Source organism: Castor canadensis, chromosome 7, assembly GCF_047511655.1.
Source record: "Castor canadensis chromosome 7, mCasCan1.hap1v2, whole genome shotgun sequence".
Taxonomy (NCBI): Eukaryota; Metazoa; Chordata; class Mammalia; order Rodentia; family Castoridae; genus Castor; species Castor canadensis.
Window position 1 is genome coordinate 158,870,518 of NC_133392.1, and position 26,557 is coordinate 158,897,074.

Below are 26,557 nucleotides of genomic sequence, written 5' to 3' on the forward strand. Positions count from 1 at the left end.
TGAGCTGGGACTTAAACTATGCAGGAGAAAGGATTATATTTGCAAAACAAATTTTCCCACCCTCTTGATGTGTTGAAGCCAAGGGCCCTGACTTGGTGTGGAGGGAGCCTTGTGCCCCAGGGGGCCGTAGCCATTCTGAGTGTGGGTGGGCCTTGTGCACACTTCACCTCACCTTCCTATAGTGCTGAGTGAGAGACTTACAGAAGGGAAACTGAGGGCAGAAATGACTAGCCCAAGATCAGTGAAATGGACAGGTGTCTTCCTGGGACTGAGTTCTCTGTGCCTTCCTGTCAGTTTTGACCTGGGGAAGATGCTGCAGAAGGGGGCAGATAGTGGGAGGGTGCTGAGGCTGCCAGAGAAATGGCCTGCCACTAGCAGGTTGCCTCCCTAATCTGGTTTCTTAATGGGTGGGATTGACAAGCTAAGGTGTGGTGTGGTCTCCCAACTCAGCCTGAAGCTGGGAGCTTCTCTGAGCCTACAGGGGGTTGCTCTTATTGGGGAGGCCCACGAGGCTCCACTGGACCTGGGAGAAGACCCATCTGTTGGCACCCAGAAAGGCACATGGTGTGTGGGCCTTGCTGTCATCCAAGGAAAGGGGACCTGACCCTCCACTTTTATTCTGGCACCCATCAGCCATCAGCCACCAGCTGGTGGCAGGAGCTTCCTTCTCTCTCCAGCTGTTGCTATTCCCTTGATTCTTCCTTCCCTCCTTTCCTCCTTTCTTCTTTCTCTCCTCTCCTCCATTTCTTTACTGGGGATGGAACCCAAGTCATTGTGTGTGCTAGGCAAGCACTCCACCACTTGAGCCACATTTCTACCCTGTTCCTTTGTTGTTGTTGTTGTTTTTTTTTTTTTTGACAATGTCTTGCTATGTTGCCTAAGCTGACCTGGAATTCCTGGGCTCAGGTGTGCTCACAATATCTGGCTTTATTCATTCATTCATTCATTTATTTGTTTATTTATTTATTTGCAGTACTGGGGCTTGAACTCAGGACCTCATGTTTGTTAGGCAGGTGCTCTACCACTTGAGCCACTCCACCGGCCCATGCCTGGCTTTTGATTCTAGCCCCTTCCTGAGCCAGCTGAATGTTCCATTTCCTCTTGGCACCCATGTACTGTGCTGGCACAGACATCTTAAATGTCTAGTGCAATATTCAGTAAATGCCAGGCTGTTTTATTTGTGTTTCTCGGTCCACTCAGGTGACTCTTGTATTTGGAACTCAGCTTTTAACTACTAAATTGTCTTTGATGCTTGTTACCTCAGGAAACCAGGGCTGCGTGGTTGACATTCAATGCTTCCTTTAATGATAGTAGAGCCACGTCTTATGTGGTGTTTATAAAAGCCAGACTCTTAAAGGTGGTGGCTCTGACAGAACCGTGTGAACTTGCCTAATTGACCCATACTATTTGAGACATTACTAATGTTCTTTTCTTTTCTTTTTTTTTTTTTTTTTTGGGTGGACTAGGGTTTGAACTCAGGGCCTTATGCCTCTTAGGCAGGCACTGTACCACTGGAGCCTCTCTACCAGTCCTTTTTTGTGGTGGGTATTTTTGAGGTAGGGTCTTGTGAACTTTTTGCCCAGGCTGGCCTTGAACCACAGTCCTCTCAATCTCTACCTCCCAGGTAGCTAGGATTACAGACATGAACCACCAGTACCCAGCTTACTGATGTTCTTAACTCAGCCATGCCCACCTATTTTTTTTTGTGGTGCTGGGCTCAAACCCAGGGCCTTGAGCACGCTGGGCAGGGGCTGTGCTACTGAACCATACCCCATGTTTGTGCACTTTTAAGAATGCTTTGATGTCACATGCACCTGTAATCCCAGCACTTGGAGGCAGAGGAGGAGGAGCTTGAGTTTGAGGCAACCTGGGCTACATAGTGAGACCCTGTATCAGAAAGAGCTCTTTAGTATGTTGGATACAAGTCATTTGTTGGGTGTGTGTTTTGTACATATCTTCTCCTGGTTTCTGGCTTGTCTTCTTATTCTCAGAACAGTTTTAATTTCAGAAACCTGGCACCCCTGCATGAAGGGAGGCCATCATTCTTGGCCAAAGTCAAACTTGGTTTCCTCTCTGAGTCTTGACTTAGCTGTCTCCCTCAGCAGGCTGTGACTTGCTCATGGTGGGTGCTTCCTGTGGGACTGTGTAGGTTATCTCCGCCTTGAGGGACTGTCAGCTCTGCCATTCACCCTCCATTCACAGATGAAGACTGCTGTGACCTTAGGGGTGCAGTGATGACTTCGGGGTATGAGCAGAGTGGGCAGGGCCACCAGTAAAGCACAGGCATTGTCTTGTGGTCTGTTTTCTTTTGCCATTTCCACCCTGCCTGTCGTGGAGTCTGTGCCTGTGGGGTCAGCCTTTCTCAGGCAAACCATGTCCTATGTCTTCAGGGGCTCTTCATTGGCACTTGCAGGGTGAGACTCAGGATGGCCGAATCCTCTGGAATTACTCTGAGAAGTACCCAGGACCTTCTAGTCTGCATCCAGGGCATCCCTGCCAGTCCCCATGGGCATATGGGGGCTTTGACGGTACCTGGCTATGCTGGGCAGGCAGGGTTCCTAGTGACATCCTAACTGGAGCTCCTGGGACCATTGGGTCACCTCCCTCCTACCTGTTCTCAGGCCATGGGATGCATGGGCACAGAAGTGGTGGCCAAACCCATTGGAGCACCCAGCTTCCAGCCCAGGGAATGCCTTATCCCTGGGTGACTTCTCAGAAATTGGCTGAATTCTGGGAAACTTGCCCAAGGTCAGTGCCATAATGTGGGGTAGGAAGGATGTTTGTTTAAGCTGCTTTATTGAGGTATAATTTATATAATTGCCTATACTTGAAGTGTGTAATTTGGTCAACTTTGCCTGATACTATGCCTATGAAGCCATCACCACAGTCGAGATAAGAAACAGGTCCTGCACCCTGAGAGTTTCTTCCTGTCTCTCATCCCTCCCTCCTACCTCCCGACTCACAGGCAGCTGCTGGTCTGTTTTCTGTCATGGTGGTTGACGTTTTCTACTGTTTTATAAAAATGGAAACACATGCCAAGCATGTGGTACTTTCTTGTAATCCCAGCCCTTGGGAGGCAAAGGCAGGACAATCATGAGTTGAAGGCTACCTTGAACTAGATAGTGAGACCCAGTCTTAAAAAAGCAAGGGCTGGGGGTATAGTTCAGTGGTCCAGCACTTGCCTAGCATGGCGAGGCCCTGGATTTGATCCTCAGCACCACAAAACGAAACCAAACATTAATCACACAGTATGTCTTGTCTGGCCTGTTTCACTTGGCATTATTACTTTGAGATTTGTTGCTGGTTATTGTTTCTGTTTCACTTTATGTATATGCCATAATTTGTTCCATGTGGGGATAGACATTTGGATTCTTCCCAGTTTTGGCTGTACATGGCAAACTGCTATGACTCTTCATCTACAAGCCTCTGCAGAGACACAGGCTTTCACTGGTACATATGGGTAAATATAGGAGCATGGGGGTAGGTTTATGTTGGGCGTGTGTTCATGTTGAGTGTGTGTTACACTATTTAAGTGGTACTGAGGTTTGAACCCAGTGCCTTGCGCTTGCTAGGCAGGCCCTCTTACCACTTGAGCCACTCCACCAGCCCTGTTTTACATTTAAACTGCTCTCCTCCTGATCTCTGCCTCCTGAGTAGCTGAGATTACAGACGTGAGCCACTGGTGCCTGACTCTTCAAGTCTTTTGAACATTATAGAAAGTTGCATCATTGGTTTTCATTGAGTTTTGAGAGTTCTTTTTTCATTATTTATTTCATTTATTCATGGCATTCATTCAACAAGTATGTACTTGCCAGGCCTTGTCTTGAGCCCTGGAGGTCTCCCATGGAACCCGAGTGCAAGTGAAATTAAGGTGTCATCATTTATAAGCATGTAGTATGGGCCAGGTACTGTGTGAAAATGCCATCTTTTGTTAGTTTTCTTTATCACCTGAGAAAATCAAGGTGTAGTGACAGTCACTTGTGAAGATCACTGTCTTCTCCATGAGTAGATCCTGTTTCATTATAAATGTCCTTTTTATATTTACTGATAAAATGTCTTGAAGTCCATTTTGTCTGATATAGCTCTCAGTCTTCTTAAGCTTTGTATACATTTCTGTGTACAAATAACATGTTGAACTATTATTCTGAAGAGACAGAATAATGAAATGTGCAGTGCCTAAAGACTGTCTCAGGCTCAGCACTGCTTGCATTCACATAGGGCTCTCAGTTTTTTTTGTGTGTGGTATTGGGGATTGAACTCAGGCCCTTGAACTTGCTAGCCAAATACTCTACTATTTGAGTCATGCACCAAGTCCTTTTGCTTTTAGTTTGTTTCCCAGATAGGGCCTCTTTTCCTGGGGACTGTCCTCAAACCTTGATCTCCTATCTGTGTCCCCCTCTCCCCCCACTTCCCCCCCAAGTAGCTGGGGTTTCAGATGTGCACCACCATGCCTGGCCTGGCTCCTTAATTTTTGTAAAACAAATACATCCACCAGTTCTGCAGGCTTAAACTTATATTTTCCTCATCAAGTCACATTTTTGAGGCTTTTACTTATTTGCTTAAATGTCCCCAATAATTTAGGAGTGAAACTGAGCTTAGAGTGGAAGACTTCCAGAAGATACTGAGGAAAAAACTGCTAAGTTTGCCTTTCATATCTTCTAAGTCTAGTTTTCTCTACTAATCCCCTTTTAGCTTGTCAAGCAGCAGCTGGAGTTTTCTGGTTGGCATGCATCCTTTTATTCCCTCCTGCAACCTGTGTTTGGCTTTCAATCAGTTTATGATGTTCACATAATAACCTTCAGATTCGTAATTTAGCCTGTTGTCTCCACCAGGTTAAGGGAGCTGATGACCTTATAAAAATAAGCTGTGGCTTTCTTACTGTTTTAGGTTTTTTTGGGGGGGGGGCAGTACTGGGATTTGAACTCAGGACCTTGCACTTACTAGGCAGGTGCTCTACCACTTGAGCCACGCCTCCAGCCCTTTTTTGCTTTAGTTATTTTTCAGATTAGGTCTTGTGTTTTTGCCCAGCCAGCCTCCTGTCCTGATCCTCTCTCCTACACCTTCCACACTGCTTTGATGACAAGCCTGTGCCACCATGCCCAGCTTATTGATTGAGATGGGGGCTTCTCAAACTTTTTGCCCTGACTGGCCTTGAACCTTGATCCTTTTGATCTCTGTCTCCTGAGTAGCTAGGAGGCAGAGGCAGGGCGATCATGAGTTCAAGACTAGCCTGAGCTAGATAGTGAGAGGGATTTCAGGTGTGAGCCACCATGCCCAGCCCTTGTTTTAGTTTCTTTACAGGAGTATTGCCCACTTCTTGGGATTCTTGCTTAGGCAGAATTTCAGGGGGCCAGATTTACATGGTCTCAAAGTTTCAGCCTATGATGTGGGGAGGGCATGGCAGTGCAGAGCAGTTGGAATCACAGCAGCAGGAAGTGGAGACAGAGATCTTTATGGAGCCTTCATATAAGCTTCGTCCTCTGAGAGGCTGAGCTGTGAGGGGAGGGGCATGGATGCACAGCTCCCCTGGAATTCTGTCTTCTCAGTGCCATCTGTTAACTGGGCTCACTGTTCTTTTTGAGTTTCAGATGTCTGTCCATGTCATTTTCTGCTTCTCTCTGTGACTCTGGACCTTGGTACGAAATAAGGTCTCCTACTTTTTGGGCAGGTGTGTGAGGGAGTAGGGAAGAGTGCAGTCATCACTTAGCCTGCTGCAGACTACAGAGACCCTTCCCCCAGAGAAGCATACCATAAACCAGCTTGGGCATGTTTTCAGGGTGTTCCCAGGGCTTAAGATCACGAACACCATAGCTGCAGGCCTGTGTGCCTAGCTGTGTGTTTCTTTTGGCTGGGCAAAGGTGAGCATGTTCAGAGGGCTCTCGCCACACGTCTTGTGCACATACAGCTGTGGTGTGGGAGGAACCTACGAAGCTCTTTCCCGCCACTTCTGGCATCCAGTTTTTTTGTCTTTATGACAGCTTTATTGAGATACAACTTATATACCACGGAGTTTGCCCTTTCCTGCTGTTCAGTTCAGTGGTCTTTAGTAGACTCAGTGGTTGTGCAACCACTGCCAGTGTCTCATTCCGGAACATTTTCATCACCCCCCAGTGGGCCTGCCCTCCTTAGGAGTCATTCCCCTTCTCTGCCCTGGCCCCATCAGTCTACTTCTGCCTCTACAATTAGCCTTTTTTTGTGGATATTTCATGTAAGTGGAGTCATATCATATGTGACTGACTTCTTTCATGCTGCATATTTTCAAGGTTTAGGATATATCGTTATCTTTTTTTTTTTTTTTTAAAATAGGGCCTCGCTATGTAACTCAGACTGGCCTCGAACTCTCGAACTCTCAATCCTCCTGGCTCAGACTCCTGAGTGCTGGGATTATAGTGGTGTACCACCACACCTGGCACTTTCAGTGTTTTTTTGATCAAATAATATTCAGTTGTGTGGACTCTGCACATTTTATGTGTTTACCCATCCGTGATGGACATGGGTTGTTTTCACCTTTTGGTGACTGAATAGTGCTGCTATGATCCTTTTCAGACACCTAGTTTTCCCATTAAAATCGCTTTGGTTGATTTAGTAGATGGGAAGTGGCTTTTCATGGTTGTTTAACTTTGAAATGATTTACTCATAAGTGAACCATCCAAAGGAGTCCTCCTCTGTTGCCAGCATGAGCCAGTGTCACTATGGAGGCTAGGTATGCTCCTTGCTCCTTTGGGGTGGGTAGTGCCCTAGGCCAGGTGGTGGGGAAGCCAGGGTTGCTTAGGAAGGTGGCAATGCCTGCCTGGAGGGATGGGCCTAAGTCCAAAGGGCAAGCACTGGGGGCCTAGGCTGTTCCCCGAGTTCCATTTGGCTGCAGCTTTGGCCGGGGCCAGCAGGGACCAAGGAAGACCATGCTTATGCTGTGGCGAGGCTTATCCCTCCAGGTTCTCAGGAAGGGAGTCAGTGAGGCCTGTCTTGGGGAGAAGGTCAAGCAGTGAGTTGAGCTAAGAGGAACTATAGGATGGTGGGGTGGTGGAGATGTGCTGGGGGAAGACCTACTCTATGTGCACAGGTGGGCAGAGCTGTGGCTTCCAGAGCTTGTGGTGCTCTGTGGCTGGGATGGGCACCCTGTGGCCTGGGGTGGCGGGGGGGGCTTTCCTCCAACTTGAAGGAAAGAGATGAACTTGACTGGACTCAGCCTGTGGCCCTGGAAGGCCCAGAGTCCTTTTGGGCCAGGGTCTGTGGGGTGTTTCCTGGACCTTGAAGGGGAGCTCAAGGTCTGCAGGGTGCTCCCCAGTCCTTGAGGGGAGCCTGGGGACTGTGGGCTGCTCCTTGGGCTGAGTTTTATGGAAGCAGCGCTTTTGGTTTCTTGGTGTAGATGGGACTAGGGGGAAAGGGTTGCCCAGCCTTGCTGCTTACCAGGTGCAGGAAGATCCTGCACTGAGATGACCGGAGGGCACCCTGTCCTGGTTGGAGCACATAGTGTGGGCTCCACACGCACGAGGGCTTTGCCCCCTCTCCTCTCCCGGTGCTCACTCTCTCACTTTCTGATTTGACACATACGAAGTGCTTTGCCCCATATCCAGCACAGAGCCAGGTGCTGGGGCACTAGTGAGCAGGACAGTGCAGGGGCCCACCAGGCTTCCAGCAAATGGAGGCATTTGTATTCAAGATGAAGTGATGTCAGTCAAAGGCTGAGGAGACTCACTGTCCCATGCAGGGGCCTTTGTCAGCCTGTGGGGGTGGAGAAGGCTCTTCCCACACAGCAGACTCAGCCTAGGGCAATGTCTTGGGTGCAGTGGGGACCCCTTTAGAATTCCCTGTCTCTGGTTTCCATGTGTGTCGCATCCCTGGACTGACAGAGTCTGGGGCAGCTGTCACTTTCCATTCTGGCCAGGAGGGCCAGCGGGGCTGGGGCTGGGGCAGCACTCCCTTCTTGTAGAACATGGTGCTTGTGGTGTTCGCCAGTCTAGAATTTTCTTCCTTCCTCTTCAAGTGAGAGGGTTTGCAGCAAAGGCACTTGTGCTTTTAGTAATAATTAACCTAGACTGCTTTTGTCAGAAGAGTCATTGCATTAGGAAGTGCTGGTGGTGAGAAGCACTGAAGTGGAAGTGGGGCCTGTGATAAGGGACTGTCTGCTTGAGCAGGAGTGACTGCTGGTCTGAGCTTATTGGCATTCTGACCTAACTTCCCCTTTTGACAGCAGGTGTGTGAGGCTAGCCTCTAGACCTGCGGCCCAGTCAGGAGGCCTGTTTGGGAAGGATGCTCCTGAGTGGCCTCAGGTGTACTCCTCCATCTGGCCTGGCTCCGCCCCACCTTGTTGAGCCTGTTCTGTGCCCAGTGCAACTCTGGCAGGAGTTTCTGTTTCAGTTGCTTGTTGCAGGATTCCAGAGAAAGCAGCCTGCTGGGGTTGCTTTGGGGCTAGGTTGTAGAGAGGTCTGGCCTGTTCCTCAGGGCCTGGCTGTTACACCTGCCTCTGGACCATTGTGCTTCTTTGACATCTTCCTTCCTAACACCCAGTGTAGGAGGAAGTGGAGTGAAGAGAGAAGTGCAGGCTGGGGTGGGGACATTGAGGGGCTCTTGGGGCAGTTGGGAGCATGAGGCTGGAGAAGGGGAATAGGATTATTGAGCCTGCGAAAAGAACTACAGCTCCTCGTGGTAGAGGCGAGTGGGGACCAGACACCTGCCTACTTCCAGCTATCTCCCAGGACCTGGGCCCTTGGACAGGTTTTAGTTTCAGCAGGGCGCAAGCTTAGATCTCAGGGGTCTGGCCTGTGACCTTCCTCTTCTTTCTGTGATTCAAGGGCTCTAGATGGCTGGTGACAGGACCAGGCTAGGGCTGGCCTTGGCTGAGAAGGGTTGGAGTGAGAAGTTTGCCCTGTTGGGGATGGCAGAACCTCCAGCTGTCTGAAGGCCACTCAGTGATAGTACCTCTGCCTCCTGCTTTCCTGGCATGACAGCCGGAAGGGTTCACAGAATTACTTCAGTTGTAATGATGTATAAAACAAGGTTTCCATGACGACCAGCTTTGGTAGATGCAGCCTCTTCCTGTTTAGATTGGGCAGCCCAGGAAGCCAGACAGGATGCTCCCTCCCCAGCCTGGCCTGGCCTGTGGGGAACTGTGACGGCCCTGGGTCATGCAGGGCTGAGCTAGGCCTGTGCGGCAGGGAAGGGTAAGTGGCCGTGTGATACTGATTGCCTCTGGCCCCTGCCTCGTTCTGTCACTCTGGACCTGAGCCCCAGACATGCCAGTCACCATGGCTTCCCAGCTGAGCAGGTATTGCCCATTGCAGCCCCAACCAGGCTGTGTGGGAGCCACTGTGGGCAGATTGTGTATCTGGGGACACTTGGAGGAGAGGGGTGGGTAAGCATTGTATCCCCTGGGCCTGGCATCTGTTTGGCTTTATGTGACCAGGAAGGCCAGCTGAGGTACCCACTTGGCCATGTGCTTATTGACTGGGCATCAGGTGGCCCCCAAAGCTGGGACAGGAAGTCCAGCCCTCATGAGCTGGTAGGCTCTGATAAGGGTCAGAGCCTCCCAGCTTGAGCCCCCAGGATGTGGTAGCCTCCTCTAGCTCTGTCCTTCCTTCCCTTCTCGTGGCTCTGGTGTGCTCTTTGGTTTGCCAAGTGCTGCTGTGTTTCTCACCTACCTCTGCCAGACTTGGCTTCATGTGATTAGTGGGTGCTGGCCTGAGGGCCACATGTTCTCTGGTCTGTTCCCTGCCCAACAAAAGCGTGAGGCCAGGAGCTTGGGTGTGAGTTCTCAGTGCCTCCATTTTCCTATGGGACATGGTAGTGCCCCCAGAACTGTTTCTTGGCCGCTCTTGTGGGGGATGTAGTAGGGTCTCTAAGGATTGAAGGGACATTACTGGAAGCTTTTTGGGCAGCAAACTGAGGAAGGTAACATTGCTGCATACTCTTTGATTTGGCAGAGCTTCCACAGAAAGACTGGTTGCTCACATGTGTCTGACCCTGGCCCTCAGGGTCCTGTGGTTGACTACATGCTGCTTTGTCCTTGAGGCTGCTGGGTGTGAAGCCCCTACCTCCTGCAACCCTCAGCTGTTTCCCCACGGAGTAACATCCCTGTCCCCCAGACACTTCTGACAAAGCAGCTGCCTCCTCAGAGGCTCCAAGTGTCTACCGGGCCCGCATGAGGCTTCCAGACTATGTTGTGCCCACCTGACAGTACCTGCAGCTCCACAGGGAGGGGCAATCTGACCATCTCCCACTGCGGTGACCAGGGCGCACACTGCGGTATCCTGGCCTTGTCCTTGGAGTGTCTGCTGGGGCCTCCAGTTTGAGTTCTTCAGAAAGGAGAGGCCCAGTTTGCTTCCAGCCTGGATCTGTGTGGTGTCCAACCATGGCAGCAGGCCCAGGGGTTCTGCCTGACTTCGGGTACAGGGAAACCTTGAGAGGACTCTGTCTGCCACATCAACCTGACTGGCTTGGTGCAGGCACCTCCTGCTTCAGTTATTTCAGCTTTCACTATTGAGTAGAGGAAGCCAGGCGGGCCCCACCCCTAGTTGCCATGGTTTTCACACAGCAATGTTTTAATTTTAGCACTGACATTTTCGAGGCAGAGTCAAAGATACTTGCTACACTCTCATCAGGGTGTGGGAGGGACAGGCAGGGGCCACCCCCTGGGCTGTTGCCAGGATGGCTGTACAGGAGCCTGGCCTGGCCTGGCTGAGCCTGGGGCTAAGGGAGCTGAGCCAGGAATCAAGGCTGCAGCCCCTGCATCTCTGTGCTGTTATTGCTGCTACTGCAGGTGGAGTAAAGGCCTCCGGCAGGGAGCTGCTGTACAAAAGACCACAAACAAGGTGGCTTAAAATAACAAATTTATCTTCATAATCTAGAGGCCGTCTGAAATCCAGGTGTCAACCAGGCTGTGCTCCCTCTGAAGGCTCTAGGAGAGGAGCCTTCCTGCTTTCTCCAGTTCTGGCAAGCCCTAGCGTTCTTTGACTTGTGGCTGCATCACTCCTGTCTCTGCCTCCATCTTCATGTGGCCTTTTCCCTGTGTGTCATCATGCCACGTTTCCCTGTTCTTATGAGGGCATCAGCCACTGGATTAGGGCCCAACCTGTAGATGGTTTGGACATGAAGTGTCCCCTCGAAACCTCATGTATTCAAGCCTTGGTTCCTGATATAAGATGTAAGCAGTGTTCAAAGGTCAGCCTTTGGGAACTGATTGAATCATGAGGACTCTGCCTTCATCAATGGACTAATCCATTGAGGCACTCCCATTGTTTCCTGTCACTCTTTTTTTTAACCTAACAGAATCTCAAAATATTCTTGCTCCTTGGCCAAAACTGAGCGACAGTCCGTTGTGTGGGTATAAACTTAACTTTTCTGTCCTTAGTCAGGGATGAGAGGGATACTGAGGAGCTGGATGGTCTTCTTTTTTTTTTTTCTTTTTTTTTTTTTTTTTCATTTTTCTTTTATTACGGATGGTCTTCTGCACAGAAACTTTGCATAAGTAACTTTGATCTTGCTTTGTTTCCTTGTATGAGTCACATGTAGGGAAATTTCCTTGGCCTGGACACAACTGTGCACTTGGGATTTTGATAGGTGATGCTTATCACCCTCCATGAGGTTATATTGCTTATGCTGCCCATTCAGAGGTGGTCCTCTTTGTTTCAGATATTCCTGAATGGATGGGAAAGCCAGGTGTGCTCAGTGAACAGTGGTGGCTGGGAATATGCAGCATGAAGCTCCATAGGGCAGTGGAATTCCAGTGCGGAAAGTTCTGGATCCCTGAGGGTTTCAGATGCTTCACAAGGAGACAGTCCTTATTCTGTAGTCAGGAAGTTGTCCTGGAGGGTCTAAGCAGTGGTCACCAGATTCCTACTTAGGATGAGTCTCCCTTGGGGCAGCCTGTGAACAGCAAGTCAGGACCTGGGCTTAGTGCAGAAGCTGGGGTGCTCTTCCCCCAGGCATCCATGCAAGTGTGTGTAACCCCCTGCTCCAGTGTCTCCTGAGGGCATCTCCTTCCATAATGGAGTCCAGATTCTGGCCCAGCCAGGGTAGGGTCTCTGTCCTGCAACCATTTTATCTTCAGCCCCGTGTGGGCCACACGCCAGCTCTGTGAGTTTGCTTTCTGTTTCTGGAACTCTCTCTTGGTCTTGGGATGGGGTTTCTCCTTGAAATGCCCCATCCTCTTAGAACATTTGTCTGCTCTCTGCCCCTGGCTCACCCTCCAGGATTGTGGTCAAGGTGTCTCTTCTACTGGGAAGTTTTCCCAGGGTCTGGAGGTGGCTCATGTTTGCTCAGCTTCCTGAGAGCCCTTGTCATCAACCTGTTGCTCATGCCAGAAGGTACACTGCAGAGGGAGGTTATGTCCTTGTGGGTTAGCCTCCGGCACTAGCCCGGCCTGTTTATTCCATGATTTTGATATGGGACAGGAGTAGTTGGCACGGAAAAGGGCAGGGTTGTGGGTAAGTCAGCAACTCTTTCCACTGCTGGCTGCCAGGGCAGCTTGTAGAGGATGGTGATGCCTAGCCAGGGTGAGGCGAGGAGGTGGTCACGCAGGAGGAGTCTTCCCTGGGCTTACTGTCTGCATTTTCTTGACATTTCTGGGCTCAGTGAAGGGGCAGGGAGTACAGGATTGGCATGGGTTACTGGGAGGAGTAACCCATTGACCCTTGGCTTTATGGGTCAGGCCCAGGCTGGGTTCTGGCTGTTTGCCTGCATTGGCCCCTGTGGTGTTGAATGTGCCATTTAGGCGCCACCCTTCAAATATGAGATTTTGCATTGAACTTGGGACCTCCAGCTTCTCTTGAACATCTGGGAGCTTTGCATGCTGGATGCACGTTCCTACAGGCTTCCCCAGCTCAAGGGCATGAGCAGTGGTCCAGTGTCTTTGTCACCTCCTGGTGTTGTGCTTGCTCTACTGGGATTTCCTTCCCTCCTTCCTTCCTTCCTGCTTTTCTCCTCCCCCTCCCTCCCTCCCTTCCTCCTTCCTTTCTTCCTTCCTCCTTCCCTCCCTCCTTCCTTCCTTCCTGCCTTTCTCCCTCCCTTCTCTCTCTCTCTTTCTTTCTTCCTTCCCCTTCCCCTTCCCTGATGCTTGATTTCTCCTGATCTCTGCCTCCTGAGTAGCTAGGATTATCATCAGCGTGAGCCACCAATGCCGGTCTGTTCTCTTTTTTTTCTTTGTTGATAGCAAGGGAATGTGAAACACTTTTCATACCCATGTCTTTACTAAAACTGAGGAAATGAAAGTAGAAACAGGGGCCTGCATGTTCTGGCTCCCTTGGTCCTCACACACTTGTCTGCTGTCTGCCACCGGCTGGAGTAGGTGTCTGATTGGGGAAGGGCTGAGTGAGCTGGGCTTTCATTTCATGTGGTCCCATCAGGAAGGAGGTCCTTTGGGAGAGGTTTGTGCCTTGACTGCTGGAGCAGTCAAGAACTGTTGAGGCCATGTTTTTGGGTGGCCATTTGGCCTGGGGAGTTAGGGAAAGTCCTTGGTGCAGTACCCCAGGGGTGGCCGGAGGTAGCTGGGGTGGAATGGGCAGGCATGCTGCTTGTTGTGTGGTTGCTTACTCCCATGCAGACAGCACCCCATGCTGGGTCCCTGGGGTGGGCAGCAGGATTTCAGTAGTGTTGTGGGGTCCTTGGGGTGGGTAGTCAGCACTTCACTTTAAACCCTTGGTTCTTCGGGTGCCTCCAGGTTCTGCTTCAGCCTCAGTCACTACCCTTGGCCTCTGATTGCAAAGGCCACCCTGATTGTTCCCTCCCTCTGTGCCCAAGGATTCCTTTCCTCAGCTGTGTGACATTGCTGTGTGCTTCCTCTTTTTGGCCTGGCAATATCACTGTGGACCAACCTGGTGTCTTCAGCCCCATTTTTCAGACAGGCAAAGCAAGGCTTGCAGAGGTAACCAGGGTGCTCCAAGGGCAGCTGTGGTGCTTCTAGGGAAGGATGGGGACCAGTATTCCTTTCTGCTCTTGAACCAAGTGGGGCTCTGTTCTCCTTACTCAGCCTTAGCCTTGTCCTGTGCCCCAACAGGACAAGCTAGTGAGTGAAGTGCCCTTCCTGCTGAGTTGCAAACAGGTACACAGGAGATAGTTGATTTGTAATTGGCTTCCTTTTAACTCAAGCTTAAAAGTCTCAAAACCCATAATAACATAAACTCAATTTTTAAAAACACTAACATATTTTTATTTTTAAAATTTTTTAGTTGTTCTGGGGCTTGAACTCAGGGCCTTGTGCTTGCTAGACCACTCTGTGCCAGCCCTATTTTTGTGTTGAGTATTTTTTGAGATAGAGTCTCCTGAACTATTTGCTTAGGGCTGGCTTTGAACCTTGATCCTCCTGATCTCTGCCTCCTGAGTAGCTAGGATTACAGGTGTGAGCCTTGCCAAGCTCTCTTGGACTGCCCATGGTAAGAGCACCAAGCTGGCTTGTTGGCATTCCAGAGATTTCGTGGAGCTTTTGTGTGGCTGGTGGCTCACCCATAGCAAGGATGAGGCCTCTCCTCTGGGAAAGTGAGGTGGTGTTTCCATTCTCCCTGAGCTTGGGGAGCTCTCAACTTTATTCCTGGCCTGGGTACTACCTTGGGTTCCTTGAGGATCTCCCCACCTAGATGGGGGAGGGAGCTAGCTGTCCCTTGCCAACAGGGTCCCAAGATCTTGAAGCTGTGACATGTGTTCAGTTCTCAGAACAGCTGCTGCCACTGAACTCCTTTGGGACTCAGGGATTGCTGGTCCCTTACAGGTCAGCCTGGAAAGTCATTGAGCCTGGTACATGCTGTCTGGGGACCCCAGCAGCTAGCTGATGTGCCTTCTGTGTTTGCTGATGCTATCAACCCTTGCTGGCCAGGGCAGGGTTCTCCCCACTGACAGGCCAATACTTGTGGCTTCAGGAGGGGAAAGTCTTCCTGCTCTGTACCCTGTGAAAAGAGGACCATAAAACCCCTTTTGTGGTATGTCAGATTAGCACCCAGCCCTGATAAATGCACCATTTAGGAGGAGCCCATTTGTACAGAAAGTTCTTTTCCTTCCTCTGGGAGCCAGCAAGTGCTTTGGTGGACCCACTCCCTTCCTTGGGGGGTCACTGGGTCCTTTCCCAGAGGCCTCATCTCACTTCTCTCACCTGCTCTAGGATCATGCGGCCAGATGATGCCAATGTGGCTGGTAATGTCCACGGAGGAACAATCCTGAAGATGATTGAGGAGGCGGGAGCCATCATCAGCACCCGGCACTGTAACAGCCAGGATGGGGTAAGCACCTGGGCCCTGGCCCTGCCCGGGCTGGGGTAGTGAAGAAGATTCTAGACCCCCAAAGGCCATGCCAGCGTGGGGTCCTGTGGAGCTCAGAACTGGAGCCTCCCTTTCCCGTGCCTGCCTGGCCTCAGGACTTCTGAAGGTTCTTTCCCAGTCAGCTCTGCGTGGGGCTCCTGAGAATAAAATTTGGCTTTAGCCCCAGCAAGGCAATGCTTCTGACACAGCTGCCAGCTGGCTGAAAGGCCCTCTCATGACAGATACCCTCACAGCCCCAGCCCACCCAGGGCCATGTCTTGATCCATGGGCTAGATTGCAGTCAGATGTATACTACGCCTGTGGGGAAGAAGTTTGTTGTGATGCTAAGAGTTGAACTATGGATATCAGACAGCCCTGGGCCTGGCTCCCACTTCTGCCCCTGACCAAACTCTGGTGACTGTGGACAAATACTGTGGCTCTGTGCCTTAGCTGCTTCCTAGTCCTGGAGCTGTGCAGTGGAAGGTGGTCGTGTAGCCAGGATGGAGTGGGGGAGGGGTCTCTCTGGCTTTAGAGCCTCAGGGCCACTTCAGCCATTTCCCCTGAAGGCCAGGTAGGGAGGCGAGGGAAAGGACTTAGTCTTGCTGCAGCAGCTACATGTTAGGCAGGCACAGAGGCGGCCCTGCAGGGAGTGCACACTTGTGTGCTTGGGCCTCAGGTAACACACCTGCTGCACTTCTCTGGGCAGAGAGGAGGGAGACTACTTCACTCAGAGAGGAGAAAGATACATAGGACCCCGCTGTGGGCTGAGACAGGCACGAGCCCCACTCACTCTATCAAGTCTCTGTGGAAGTGAAGTCAGAGATGGGACTCAGAGGAGGACCATTAATTCTGACTGGGCCAGGCTGGCAAGATGGAGGAAGTGAGAGGCTGGCCTAGCCCATGCAGGCTGCTGTAACAAAACAGGCGTGCCTTGTTTTGCTTATTGCGCTTTGCAGATACTGTGCTTTTTACAATTGTTACAAAAGGTTTGTGGCAACTTTGCATTGAGCAAGCCTATTGGCACCAGTTTTAAAAGACAGAATATGTATTTGTCACTCTTACTATAGCTATTGTGAGCTGTATGTTCAGTGATGATTTCTTGTTTTGCCTCCTGTGCTGGGGATTGAACTCTGGGCCTTGTGCATGCTTAGGCAAGTGCTCTACCTACCACTGAGCTACACCCTTGTCCTGAGCAGTGATCTTTGATATTACTTTTGTAATTGTTTTGGGGCACCATGAACCACACTCATAGAAATGGAGGAACTTAGTGAATGAATGGTGTGTATGTTCTGACTGCTCCACCGACTATTCCCTGTCTACATTCCTTTTCTTCAGGCCTCTCTATTCCTTGAGACACACAGATTGAAATTAAGGCAATAAATAACCACAGTGGTCTCTTTTAAGTGTTCAGCTGAAAGGAAGAATCTCTTATCTGTCACTTTATGTCACTAAATGCTAGATATGGTGAAGCTTTATGAGGAAGGCATGTTGAAAGCTGAGACAGACTGAAAGCTAAGCCAAGTTGTGAATGCAAAGGTAGAGTTCTTGAAGGGAATGAGAGGGGCTATCCCAGTGAACACAGGAAAATCAAGAAAGCCAAACAGCTTTATTGAGGATCTGCAGAAGGTTTCAGTGGCCCAGATAGAAGTCTTATTAAGAAATGCATCTTATAAAGTTAGAGATGCCACAGATAATGAGTGCTCTGTTTGATGTGGGCAAAGTAAACTGAAACCTTCTGGAAGGGATTCATCGTTCTAGATGCCCTTAAGGGCGCTCAGGATTTGTGGGAGGAGATCAAAATACCAACATTTACAGGAGCTCTGTAGAAGTTGATTCTCGCCCCCATGGATGCCTTTGGGGTTCAAGACCTCAGTGAAGGAAGGAACTGCTGACCTCGTGGGAGCAGCAAGAAGACGGGGGTTAAAAGTGGAGCCTGGTGATGTGACTGACTCCCTATCATCCCATGGTGACATTTTAATGATGAGGAGTTGCTCATCGATGAGTAAAGAAAATGGTTTCTTCAGGTGGAATCCACATCTGCTGAAGATGCTGTGAACACTGTTGGATGACAACAAAAGGTTTAGAATATTCCAGAAGAGTTGGTAAAGCAGTGGCAGGGTTTGAGAGTTTTGACTCCAATTTGGAAAGCAGTTTTACTGTGAGTAAAAAGGAAAAGCCGGTATGACAGTCTTCACTGTTATCCCACCTTAAGAAATCACCACAGCTGCGCCATCCAGCAACAACTACCTCCCTGGTCAGCCTGTAGCCAGCAGTACAGGCACATGCAGGGGCGTCAGCCACAGGATGATGGCTTGCAGAAGGCCTTGGTGGTTCTTACCATTTTTAACAATGAGCCACTTTTTCACTAAGGTGTGCCTGTGGTTTTTAGATGTTCTGTGATTGCATCTTAATAGCCTACAGTATAGTGTCAACACAACTTCTGTATGCACTGGGAAACCAGAGAACCCCGTTACCTGCTCTGTTGTGGTATGTCTCTGGGTATGCCTAGATAAAGGTATGTAGGGTTGCTTAGGAGCAGCAGAAATTGATCTTTCACAGTCCTGGAGACTGGAAAGCCCAACATCAAGGCATCAACAAATTTAGTGTTAGGTGAGGGGTCTGCTCCTTGGTTCACAGGTGGCATCTTGCTCTGTCCTCACATGGGTGAAAGCCATGAGGACCTCTCTAGGATCCCTTTTATAAGGATGCAGACGTCATTCATGAGGCCTTCACCCTCATGATGTAGTCACTATCCAAAGGCCCTCCTTCCTAATACCATCACCTTGGAGGTAAGGATTTTAATACATGGACACAGACATCAACACAGGCATTTCCCTGAGCTGCGAGCTACCTGTCTTCCAGTGAGGTAAAGACTGTGTGTGTGTGTGTGTGTGTGTGTGTGTGTGTGTATAGAATGAACCACGCCACGGCAATATGTGCAGGGTGGATGTGGGGGCCTTGGCATGGTGGTTGAGTGGGAACGGGTTGGCTGGGACCGCCTTGTGAAGGTGACTTTGCTTTGTAGACAGGGCCGTCCTTGGAGCTCTGCCACAACCCTGCATGTCAGAGAGTGCCCTCTGGTGGCTGCAGGGAGGATGGGCTTGAGCTCCAGTGGGGAGCCTCTGGTAGACCCTTCTGGAGAACGACAGTAAGGGTCCCAGGCAGGCCTGATAAGAGACAATGGTCTTGTAATAAAAAGCTCCCAGGACTGGGGAAGGAAGGAAGAGGAGTGTTGGGGAGGACAGGTGGGTAACTGACAATGATAATGGTAGGGTTTATCACAGCCTTCGGTAAACACTTAGTATTTTGAGCTTGTCTCATGTAGTCCTTAGGAGGTGAGGAAACATTGTGACTCTTATCTCCATTGCACAGGTGAGGAAACAGTGCCGCCTGAGGAGGCAGGTGGTGGGTCTTACCTCTTGGGGCTCTTCTTCCTGCCTGAGCTCCTCTTTCTCAGATAGCTGAAGGGCCCTTCCCTCATCCCACTGGATGCTCCGAATCTGGACTGGGGCCTGGGTATATGCTATGGGCTCCTGGTGGATGTTCACTTAGTACTTGAAACTGGTCTGGATGGTCATTCTACAGAGAGCTCATGTTTAACGAGATCTCCTAACTGCCAACACCCATGCACTTGTTCTTCCTACTCTGGTGTAATCTTTCCATCAGCTGGGGGCAGGGGTGGAGGCAGAGAAGAGCATTGTTCCTTCTTACAGGTGAGGAAACAGAGGCCCAGAGAAATCCATGGTTTCCAAAGGGCACACAGAGTTGTGTCATCTGAGCTGCCACCAGCCTCAGGGGCCATAGGAGCCCAGGGACTTGTGAGACTGCAGTGATACAGTGATACTAGCCCTTTCTGGGCTTCCTGGTTGCAGACCTGGTTCACAGTTGTTAACACATCTAATCCCCATATGTCTGAGAGAGACAGATGCCCCCTCTCTTGGGCATTTCATAAGCACGAAGTTCTCTCCACATTGTGTCCACTCAAATCCTCAAAGTAGCTCACAGGTGCCATTTGTTGTCTGTATTTATGAAGAAATGGAGACAGAGAGATTGTGCTGCTGCCCAAAGCTGCAGAGCTAGTAAGTGGCAGAGCTGGAATTTGAACCCAGGACCCAGGACTATTTTTTTGGGACTCTCTTTCTGAAGCTGACCTAGCCTGAAGCCCCAGGGCAATCAGGAGCCCAATCCCATGGTTTTCCATAGCACCTGTGCCCAGCAGGCAGTGTGATGCAGTGGCTTTGGGGGAGCATGGCAGAGGGCACTTCTGAGGCAGATACAGAGCACTCATGGCTCCTTCCAGCACTCACGGCTGCCTTAACTCCTAAGTGCTCGAAGCAGGGAGTGGCAGGACACATCTGAGTGGGGGGAACAGAGATACCTGCAGTTGTTTAAGGTGCAACTGTTCTCCAGGACATATGGTAGACCTCTGGATCACACCAGTCTCTGCTCTGGAAAGCTGGCCAGGCCAACACTGTGCTAGGTCCTGGGAAACAGCCACTCCTAGTAATGTCAGAGCTACCCTGATCCTGGCTACCTGTCCTCATTATATACATAGTCACATTAGCTCAGCTACCTCTTGGGCCTCCTTGTGCCAAATTAAAAAACAGCTCTTTACAGGGTCTTGTGCTAATGAAAGGAGGCTGTGATGGGACTCTGCCTGGCAAATGTTCCTGCTGTTCTTGGTGTTTTGAACCAGGAGAGAACCAGGTTCAAGGTTCATAAGTGGCCTTCTGACCTGAGAAGGTGGACACGGTGTTCCTAGGTGTCCCATCGACAGACCTGTTGGGTGCTGTGGGAAGGCTGGAGTAGACCATCCTTGAGGATGGCACAGATGGGAGTCCTGCATCTTCCTCTGGCTCAAGTCCTCTGTTTGTGTCCTAGGTTCAAGGGAGAAGACCCCTCTGGGTCCACTGCAGGCCTGCCGCCCTTCCCTCTGCTGCTATATGTAGCTCCCCCACCTCTCCTGCCTGACTTTGAGTCATTTGAGTCTCAGCTCAGTGTCTCCTCATCAGGTGTTGCCCCTCACACTGCATCCCTGCTGGGGGCAACACTCCATGTGCCGCCTTGCTTACTTATGGCCACTCCTCAACTGGTACCCAGGCTCCCAGGGCAGATGCTCTGACCCTCACCCTACTGGAGGTCAGAGTAAGGCTGGTTTCCTGACAGACTGGGCAAAGTGTCTGGTCCTGCGTGGCTCAGGCATAGATAGCCTCAGTGCAAGGCCACTACAGTCCAAACACGCCAGTGCTTACAAGTGCATGTTGTCTGTGTGAGCGTCTCCACACTGGGATTTAGCTTAACCGCTCTCCAAGGACGAATGCTTGGCTTCATTCTGCTTCTGGGTTTGCCAACAGTGCTTGGGTAGTTTGAAGACGTGGCGTTGCCTGGCGTGCTTGGGTCTGCATGGCCCTTGTGTTTCCAGCTTCTGCCAGTGGGTGGTGCCATAGCCACGCAAATGAACTTGAGGGCAGCATCTCCGCATTCCCATTCTGTTGCAGTAGGCAGTGCAGTGGGTGGGAGGGGCACCGATCCATGCGTCCATCAGAGTGGGAAGCACCCCTGCCCCTGCAGGCTGTTCCAGAGCTTTTTCCACTTGCCCCAACTTCACACCTAGCTAATTTTCTTGCTGAGATTTGCATCTGCCATGTTTATAGTGACAGACACTACTGTCACAGAGTCCCTAGCCTGTGTGATGAGAATTGCCATGGAGAGTCATGGTTGAGGTTCTCTGCCCAGGAATCCACACATTTGCCAGGTGACAGGCGAACCCTAATGCCTTGGTGCCTCAGCTGGCAGCAGGCAGCTGGTGGGAAAATTGTGTACACACCAAGGCTGGACCGACTGTCACCTCCCACCCTAGGATTTTGGGCAGTTTGCATTCTGCACACAAGGTCCTTGGACCTTGTCAAAGGTATGTCGAGACACAGTCAGGTTCTCACAGTGGCCTCCGTGCTCGCATTCAGCCCAGAGGCAGCCCCAAAGGCCTCAGTCCCATGCTGCCGATGTCCCAAGATGCTTGTTTCAATTAGAAGGTCATAAAGTGCCAAACATTCTCATGGAAAAAGAAGGCCCATGTTGCCGTTGTCTAAGCAGGTCTGTCTGCCATCCTGCTAACAGAGATGAAAGACAAGTTGATTTATAATACCAGTGAGGAAGTCCTGAGGACTTCCTCAGGAAGTATATACATATATACACATATATATATATATATATATATATGTATATACATATATACATATATATGTATATATGTATATATGCTTTGGGAGCATATATCAAAATCTTGTTCACCTGGATGAGAGACTAATCCCAGGTGCAGAAAATGATGTGTTGTGAAGGGTGGTCTATCACAGTGGTGTTGACAAACAGCAACTGAGATGGCTCAAATATCTCACCAGAAGAGGCTTCTACTTGGCCAGTAAAATAAATTTCAGTGGAAGTTCATGAAAAGAATAAGGAAGCTCTTTAGGTACTGCTGTGATATGAATGTGACATCCCCATATTCCTCTGTTGAAATCCTAACCTTCAGGGAAATGGTTCTAGAAGGTGGAGCTGTTGGAGGTGATTAGGTCATGAGGGTGGTCTTCTCATGAATAAGCTCAGTGCTTTTTCATTTATTTATTTTATTTTTCCTACAAAAAGAACATTTATAGGGCAAACAAATATTTTTAGGTTTTTGAGACAGGGTCTTGCTGTGTAGCTCAGGCTGACCTTCCTGGCTCAGCCTCCCAAGAACTGAAGTTACACCTTCTGCCATCATGCCCAGCTTAGTGCCTTTATAATAAGCGACACCAGAGAGTCTTCTTGCCCCTTCTGCCACATAAGGAACCTAGAAGGTTCCCTCTATGAGCCAGGAAGCAGCCCATCATCAGACACCAAATCTGCTTGTGCCTTTTTTGTTTGTTTGGGTGGCACTTGGGGTTGAACTCAGGCCTCTCACTTGCTAGGTAGGCACTCTACCACTTGAGCCACCCTGCCAGCCCTTTTTGCAATGGTTATTTTTGAGATAGGGTCTCTCTTTATGTCTGGGTTGGCCTGGACTGTGATCCTCCTATTTGTGCTTTCCTGTATAGCTGGAATAACAGGTGCTTCTGAGCCCAGCCATTGGTTGAGATGGGGTCTTGTGAACTTTTTTGCCCAGGCCAGCCTTGAGTTGCAATCCTCCAGCTAGGATTACAGGCATGAGCTACCAGTTCTTGAGTTTCCAGCCTACAAAACTGTAAGAGATAGATCTCTTATTTGTGACCCACCCAGTATATATTGTTTTGTTATAGCAGCCTGAACAGACCTATAGGACCATCTCCAATGTACTACGAGGGAGACAAGGGGGGGGTGTTCCAGCCTACAAAACTGTAAGAGATAAATCTCTTATTTGTGACCCACCCAGTATATGTTGTTTTGTTACAGCAGCCTGAACAGACCTATAGGACCATCTCCAATGTACTATGAGGGGGACACGGGGCGGGGGGGGTGGTGAAGCAGTCTGACTCTGTCCACCATCTGGTGTCTGATCTGACACACAGGAACTGACTGAGGTGGCTACTGGGGCTCCTGGGTGGCTAGGGACAAGGCGACTGGAGGCACACCTGGTACCAGTTGTCCTTTGATCCTTTCAAACTTTGAGTCATGAGAATGGTCATCTATTTGAGGAGTAAAATAAAATTTAAATAAAAAAGTAGTGATTGAAGGGGGGATGAAGAGTAATAAAGAGGTGAATTCGATCAAAGCACATTATATGCATCTATGGAAATATCACATTAAAGCCCCTTTGTACAATTAATATATGCTAATAAAAATAATTTAAAGAATATTGATGACAGGTGTTGCAGCAGATCGTTTTCCCCGTGGAGTGAGAAGAGTCAGAACGTGAAAGTACACATAAGATGAAAACTATAAAATAGAGCCATGCTAAAGAAGGACTGAGCCATCAAAGCCTGACTCTTAGGAAAAGGCCTGGAAAGGTCCCAGAGACCAGAGAGTAACTGCTTTCTGGGGGTGGGACTAGGGTTTGAACTTAGGGCTTCACATTTGCAGAACAGGCACTCTACCTCTTGAGCCACATCTCCAGCCCTAATAACTGCTTATCTTTGAAAGGAAAGGATGCCCTTTTCCTACTTTTCTCTATTTCCCAAATTTCTCATGAGTAATTACATATTTTTCCACATTTTGTAATGAAGTGATACATATTTATTAGAGAAAAATTAGAAGACAACCACTGGTGACCGCTGCTCAGAGTTGCTCAGCAGCTGCTCCTGACTGTTCCTGGGCTTCTCCACATTCCTGTCCCTTCGCACTTGGGAATGTGTGCTGACAGTTGCACTACTGTCACAGCGGAGAACAAAGGAAGGCAGCTTACAGGGAGCACCTCGGGGTGAGGACTTACTGGGTTGGGCTGACTGGTCCTCTCTGGTTTCTTGCAGGAGCGCTGTGTAGCTGCTCTGGCCCGAGTGGAGCGCACGGACTTCCTGTCGCCCATGTGCATTGGCGAGGTGGCTCACGTCAGTGCTGAAATCACCTATACCTCCAAGCACTCTGTGGAAGTTCAGGTGAACGTGATGTCCGAAAACATCCTCACAGGTAATAACTTTCAGGTGCTCCTTGCTTGTACACCGAGGGCTGACTCGTCCTCAACCAGTTCCCTAAATGACCTCCCTAATCCCCATGCAGGTTATTCTGTTACCGCATTTTGCAGATGGGGCATAGACAGGTTAGGGGATACTCAGTGAGCCCAAGACCACCCAGCCAGAGTAGGATGCACACACTGGCCCTCCGCCTTCCCATGGAGCCTTATTCTGTGGCAGGGGAGGGTGTGGCCCACTTGTTCTTCTGGAGCATGGCAGATGTTGGCTTTGCAGAGGAAACTGCCTGTGCTAGCCAGAAACCAGACTTCCATAGAAGCTGCTGGATGAACCTTTGCTCTGGTTCATCTAAACATTCTCCTTGGCTGTGGTAACCATGGAAACCCCTCTCCTCTTCCCCCTGGGCTCTGCAGGAGAGCAAGGCTTCTTCTCACACACTCTCATGCTTCTTTTTATATCTGGGCTGGTGATGGGCAAGGCAGGCCTCGTCACACCCTGCTGGCCCACGCCCTGGGTCCCTGTGGTTCCAGGCCTCCCTGCAAGCCCAGACCGAGTAGAGGCTGAACTGGCCGTGCTGAGTGCTGGCTCAGGGCTGTTTAACAGACCCATCTCTGGGTCTGTCCCTCCGTGGGCCAGGAGCACAGTTATCCATCTGGAACACTCTGATGACCTCGGTAGGGTTGGCATTTAGAATGGGTTATATCAGTCCAGCTACAGTGCAGTGAAGAATTTGTCTGAGTGCCACTGGGGTGTTGTGGTGGTCAGTGTGTCTTTGCCCATGGCCTGTGGCCAGGGCCCTGGATGCAGTAGGTGTCTCTGGCATCAGAGGGACCCTTGGATGCTGGTCTCAGGTTGTGGTACAGGAAAAGAGAGAGCGCATCACTAAGGAAAGGCTGGTGCAGGGTGGCATTCTTTCCTCTGCTGGGCTGAACTGGGTGCCTGTTGCCCTATACAGAGGAGGGGGGACTGCTGTTCTCTGGCACCTCTTAGTCTTCATGCCTGTTTGTAGCCGGCCATTTTGTCAGCCAGCAGCCACAGTTCCTTCACTGTGGGAGTCTTTGGCATTAGAAGTAGTAGGCAGGGCCTGCCTTCCTGTCTCTGACTTGGAAGCATCCTTCTGGAACGCTGGAGACTGAAACCCACAGAAGCCTGGTGACCAGAACAGCACCACAGTGTGTGGATGAGGAGAGAGGCAGGAACAGGAAGGCATTCTCAGGCTTTCAGAGTAGACAGGGCCCCGAGTCCTCATGGCAGAGGAGGTCTTGTCCATAGGTCAGGGGCACTTAGAATCTGCCTGAGCCTCTTCCTGATGAAGGTGTAGACAAGGTCATCAGGAGGAGCTGGGCTTCCAGGCTGAGGGAGAGAAGCTGACAGAGGGTTTTGGCCAGAATGACATAACCTGACATATTTTAAGGATCCCTCACACTTAGGGGTTAACAGCCCAGCCCTTTCTCTCCCCACCTGTAGGATGCCTCTCTACCTTCCCATGTGTCCCCAGCCCTCAGCCCTTGGCCTTCTCCTGCTTTGATTGTGGGCAAAGAGGGCCTGGACTTCCTGGAGGAAAGAGGCTGCCTTAGGGTGCAGAGACAATGCTGGGCACTGCACAGACCTTTGCCTTCCTAGAACATGGCTGTTACCCCTTTATGAGGCTTAGAGGGCCAGTGTTTATAGCTTTTCTCAGTGGGGCTGTGTCCTTTTCTTCACTTCTCTCCCTAGTTCTGCTTCTTCCCTGTGTTTCAGAGCTTGGCTCTTCTCCCCATCTTGGTTATCTTGCCCCAGGGCCCACTGTTGTAGGGCTGGACTCTTCCTCCCTTATTCTGTGACTACAGGCTTCTTCCTCCTTCATCTCCAGGTCTGTAGTCTATTTCTACACTTTGAGCCCATGTGGGCTCCATTTCCCTCCAGGCCTTTCTGTCCTTGTTTGTCTCCTTCCCATGTGTCCACTGGAAGGTGGGCCTGAGAGGCCTGTCTTGTAGCCACCAGGTACACATAATACCCTAATACCACCCTGACCTCACACAGCACATAGTAGACATTCAGCAAGTCCTGACTGAATGGCTGACTGACCTCTGACAGATGGGAACACTGAGACTGGAAGGACAGGGGACACACCCAGGGCTGCAGCCAGACGAGGCTGATTCCCAACACTGGGCATAATGTCTTCAGGTTCTTTCTCTGTGTTCATGGGGCCTCATATGCCCTTCCATCATCCTGTGGCTGGAGAGTGAGCACAGGCCAGGCAAAGGACCTCCAAACCTTTCCTTTGAGACACTCATTGGTCTCTGGCACCTGTCAAAATATTAAGCTAACGGGGCTGTGATTACTGCAAGGCCCCAGAGAATAGCTGGGGGCGCTTCGGATTTAAGAAGAGTTGTTAATACCACAGTTCTGGCTACAGCTTCGTCAAAGGGTGGAGAACGTGCAATTAGCATGTTTGCCTCATTTTGCTCTGTGGTGTTCATTTAGGTCTAGCAGGCCACTTGGGTTTCCATGGAAACCAGCTCATCAGCCTGGCTCCAGCTGAGTCCAACACGAAATCTTTATTCCCAAAAGCAGGTTGTCAGATTCACTCAGTCAAAGCGTAGTGAAAATATTTTCCCACAGTGAGTGCCTGGGGTTCCCAGGCAGGGGGAGCCTGTGTTAGAGCAGTTGGAGCAGGGTGGAGCCTGCAGCCTCTTTAACTGACCCCTTAGGGGTTGACCTGAGTCTCAGCTGTGCTTAGCAGGAGCCTTAGGGAAACCCCAGCTTCGTGCTGGG

General features: G+C 50.3%; 1 protein-coding gene across 1 annotated transcript in view; it reads left to right on the forward strand.

Annotated features, from left to right (window-relative positions):
* Positions 1–26,557, forward strand: part of Acot7 (acyl-CoA thioesterase 7) — a 97,421-nt gene that overhangs the window by 11,584 nt on the left and 59,280 nt on the right. Inside the window, 2 exon segments of the mRNA XM_020166687.2 lie at positions 15,086–15,203; positions 23,642–23,798. Of these exon segments, the coding sequence (XP_020022276.2) occupies positions 15,086–15,203; positions 23,642–23,798 (275 nt within the window).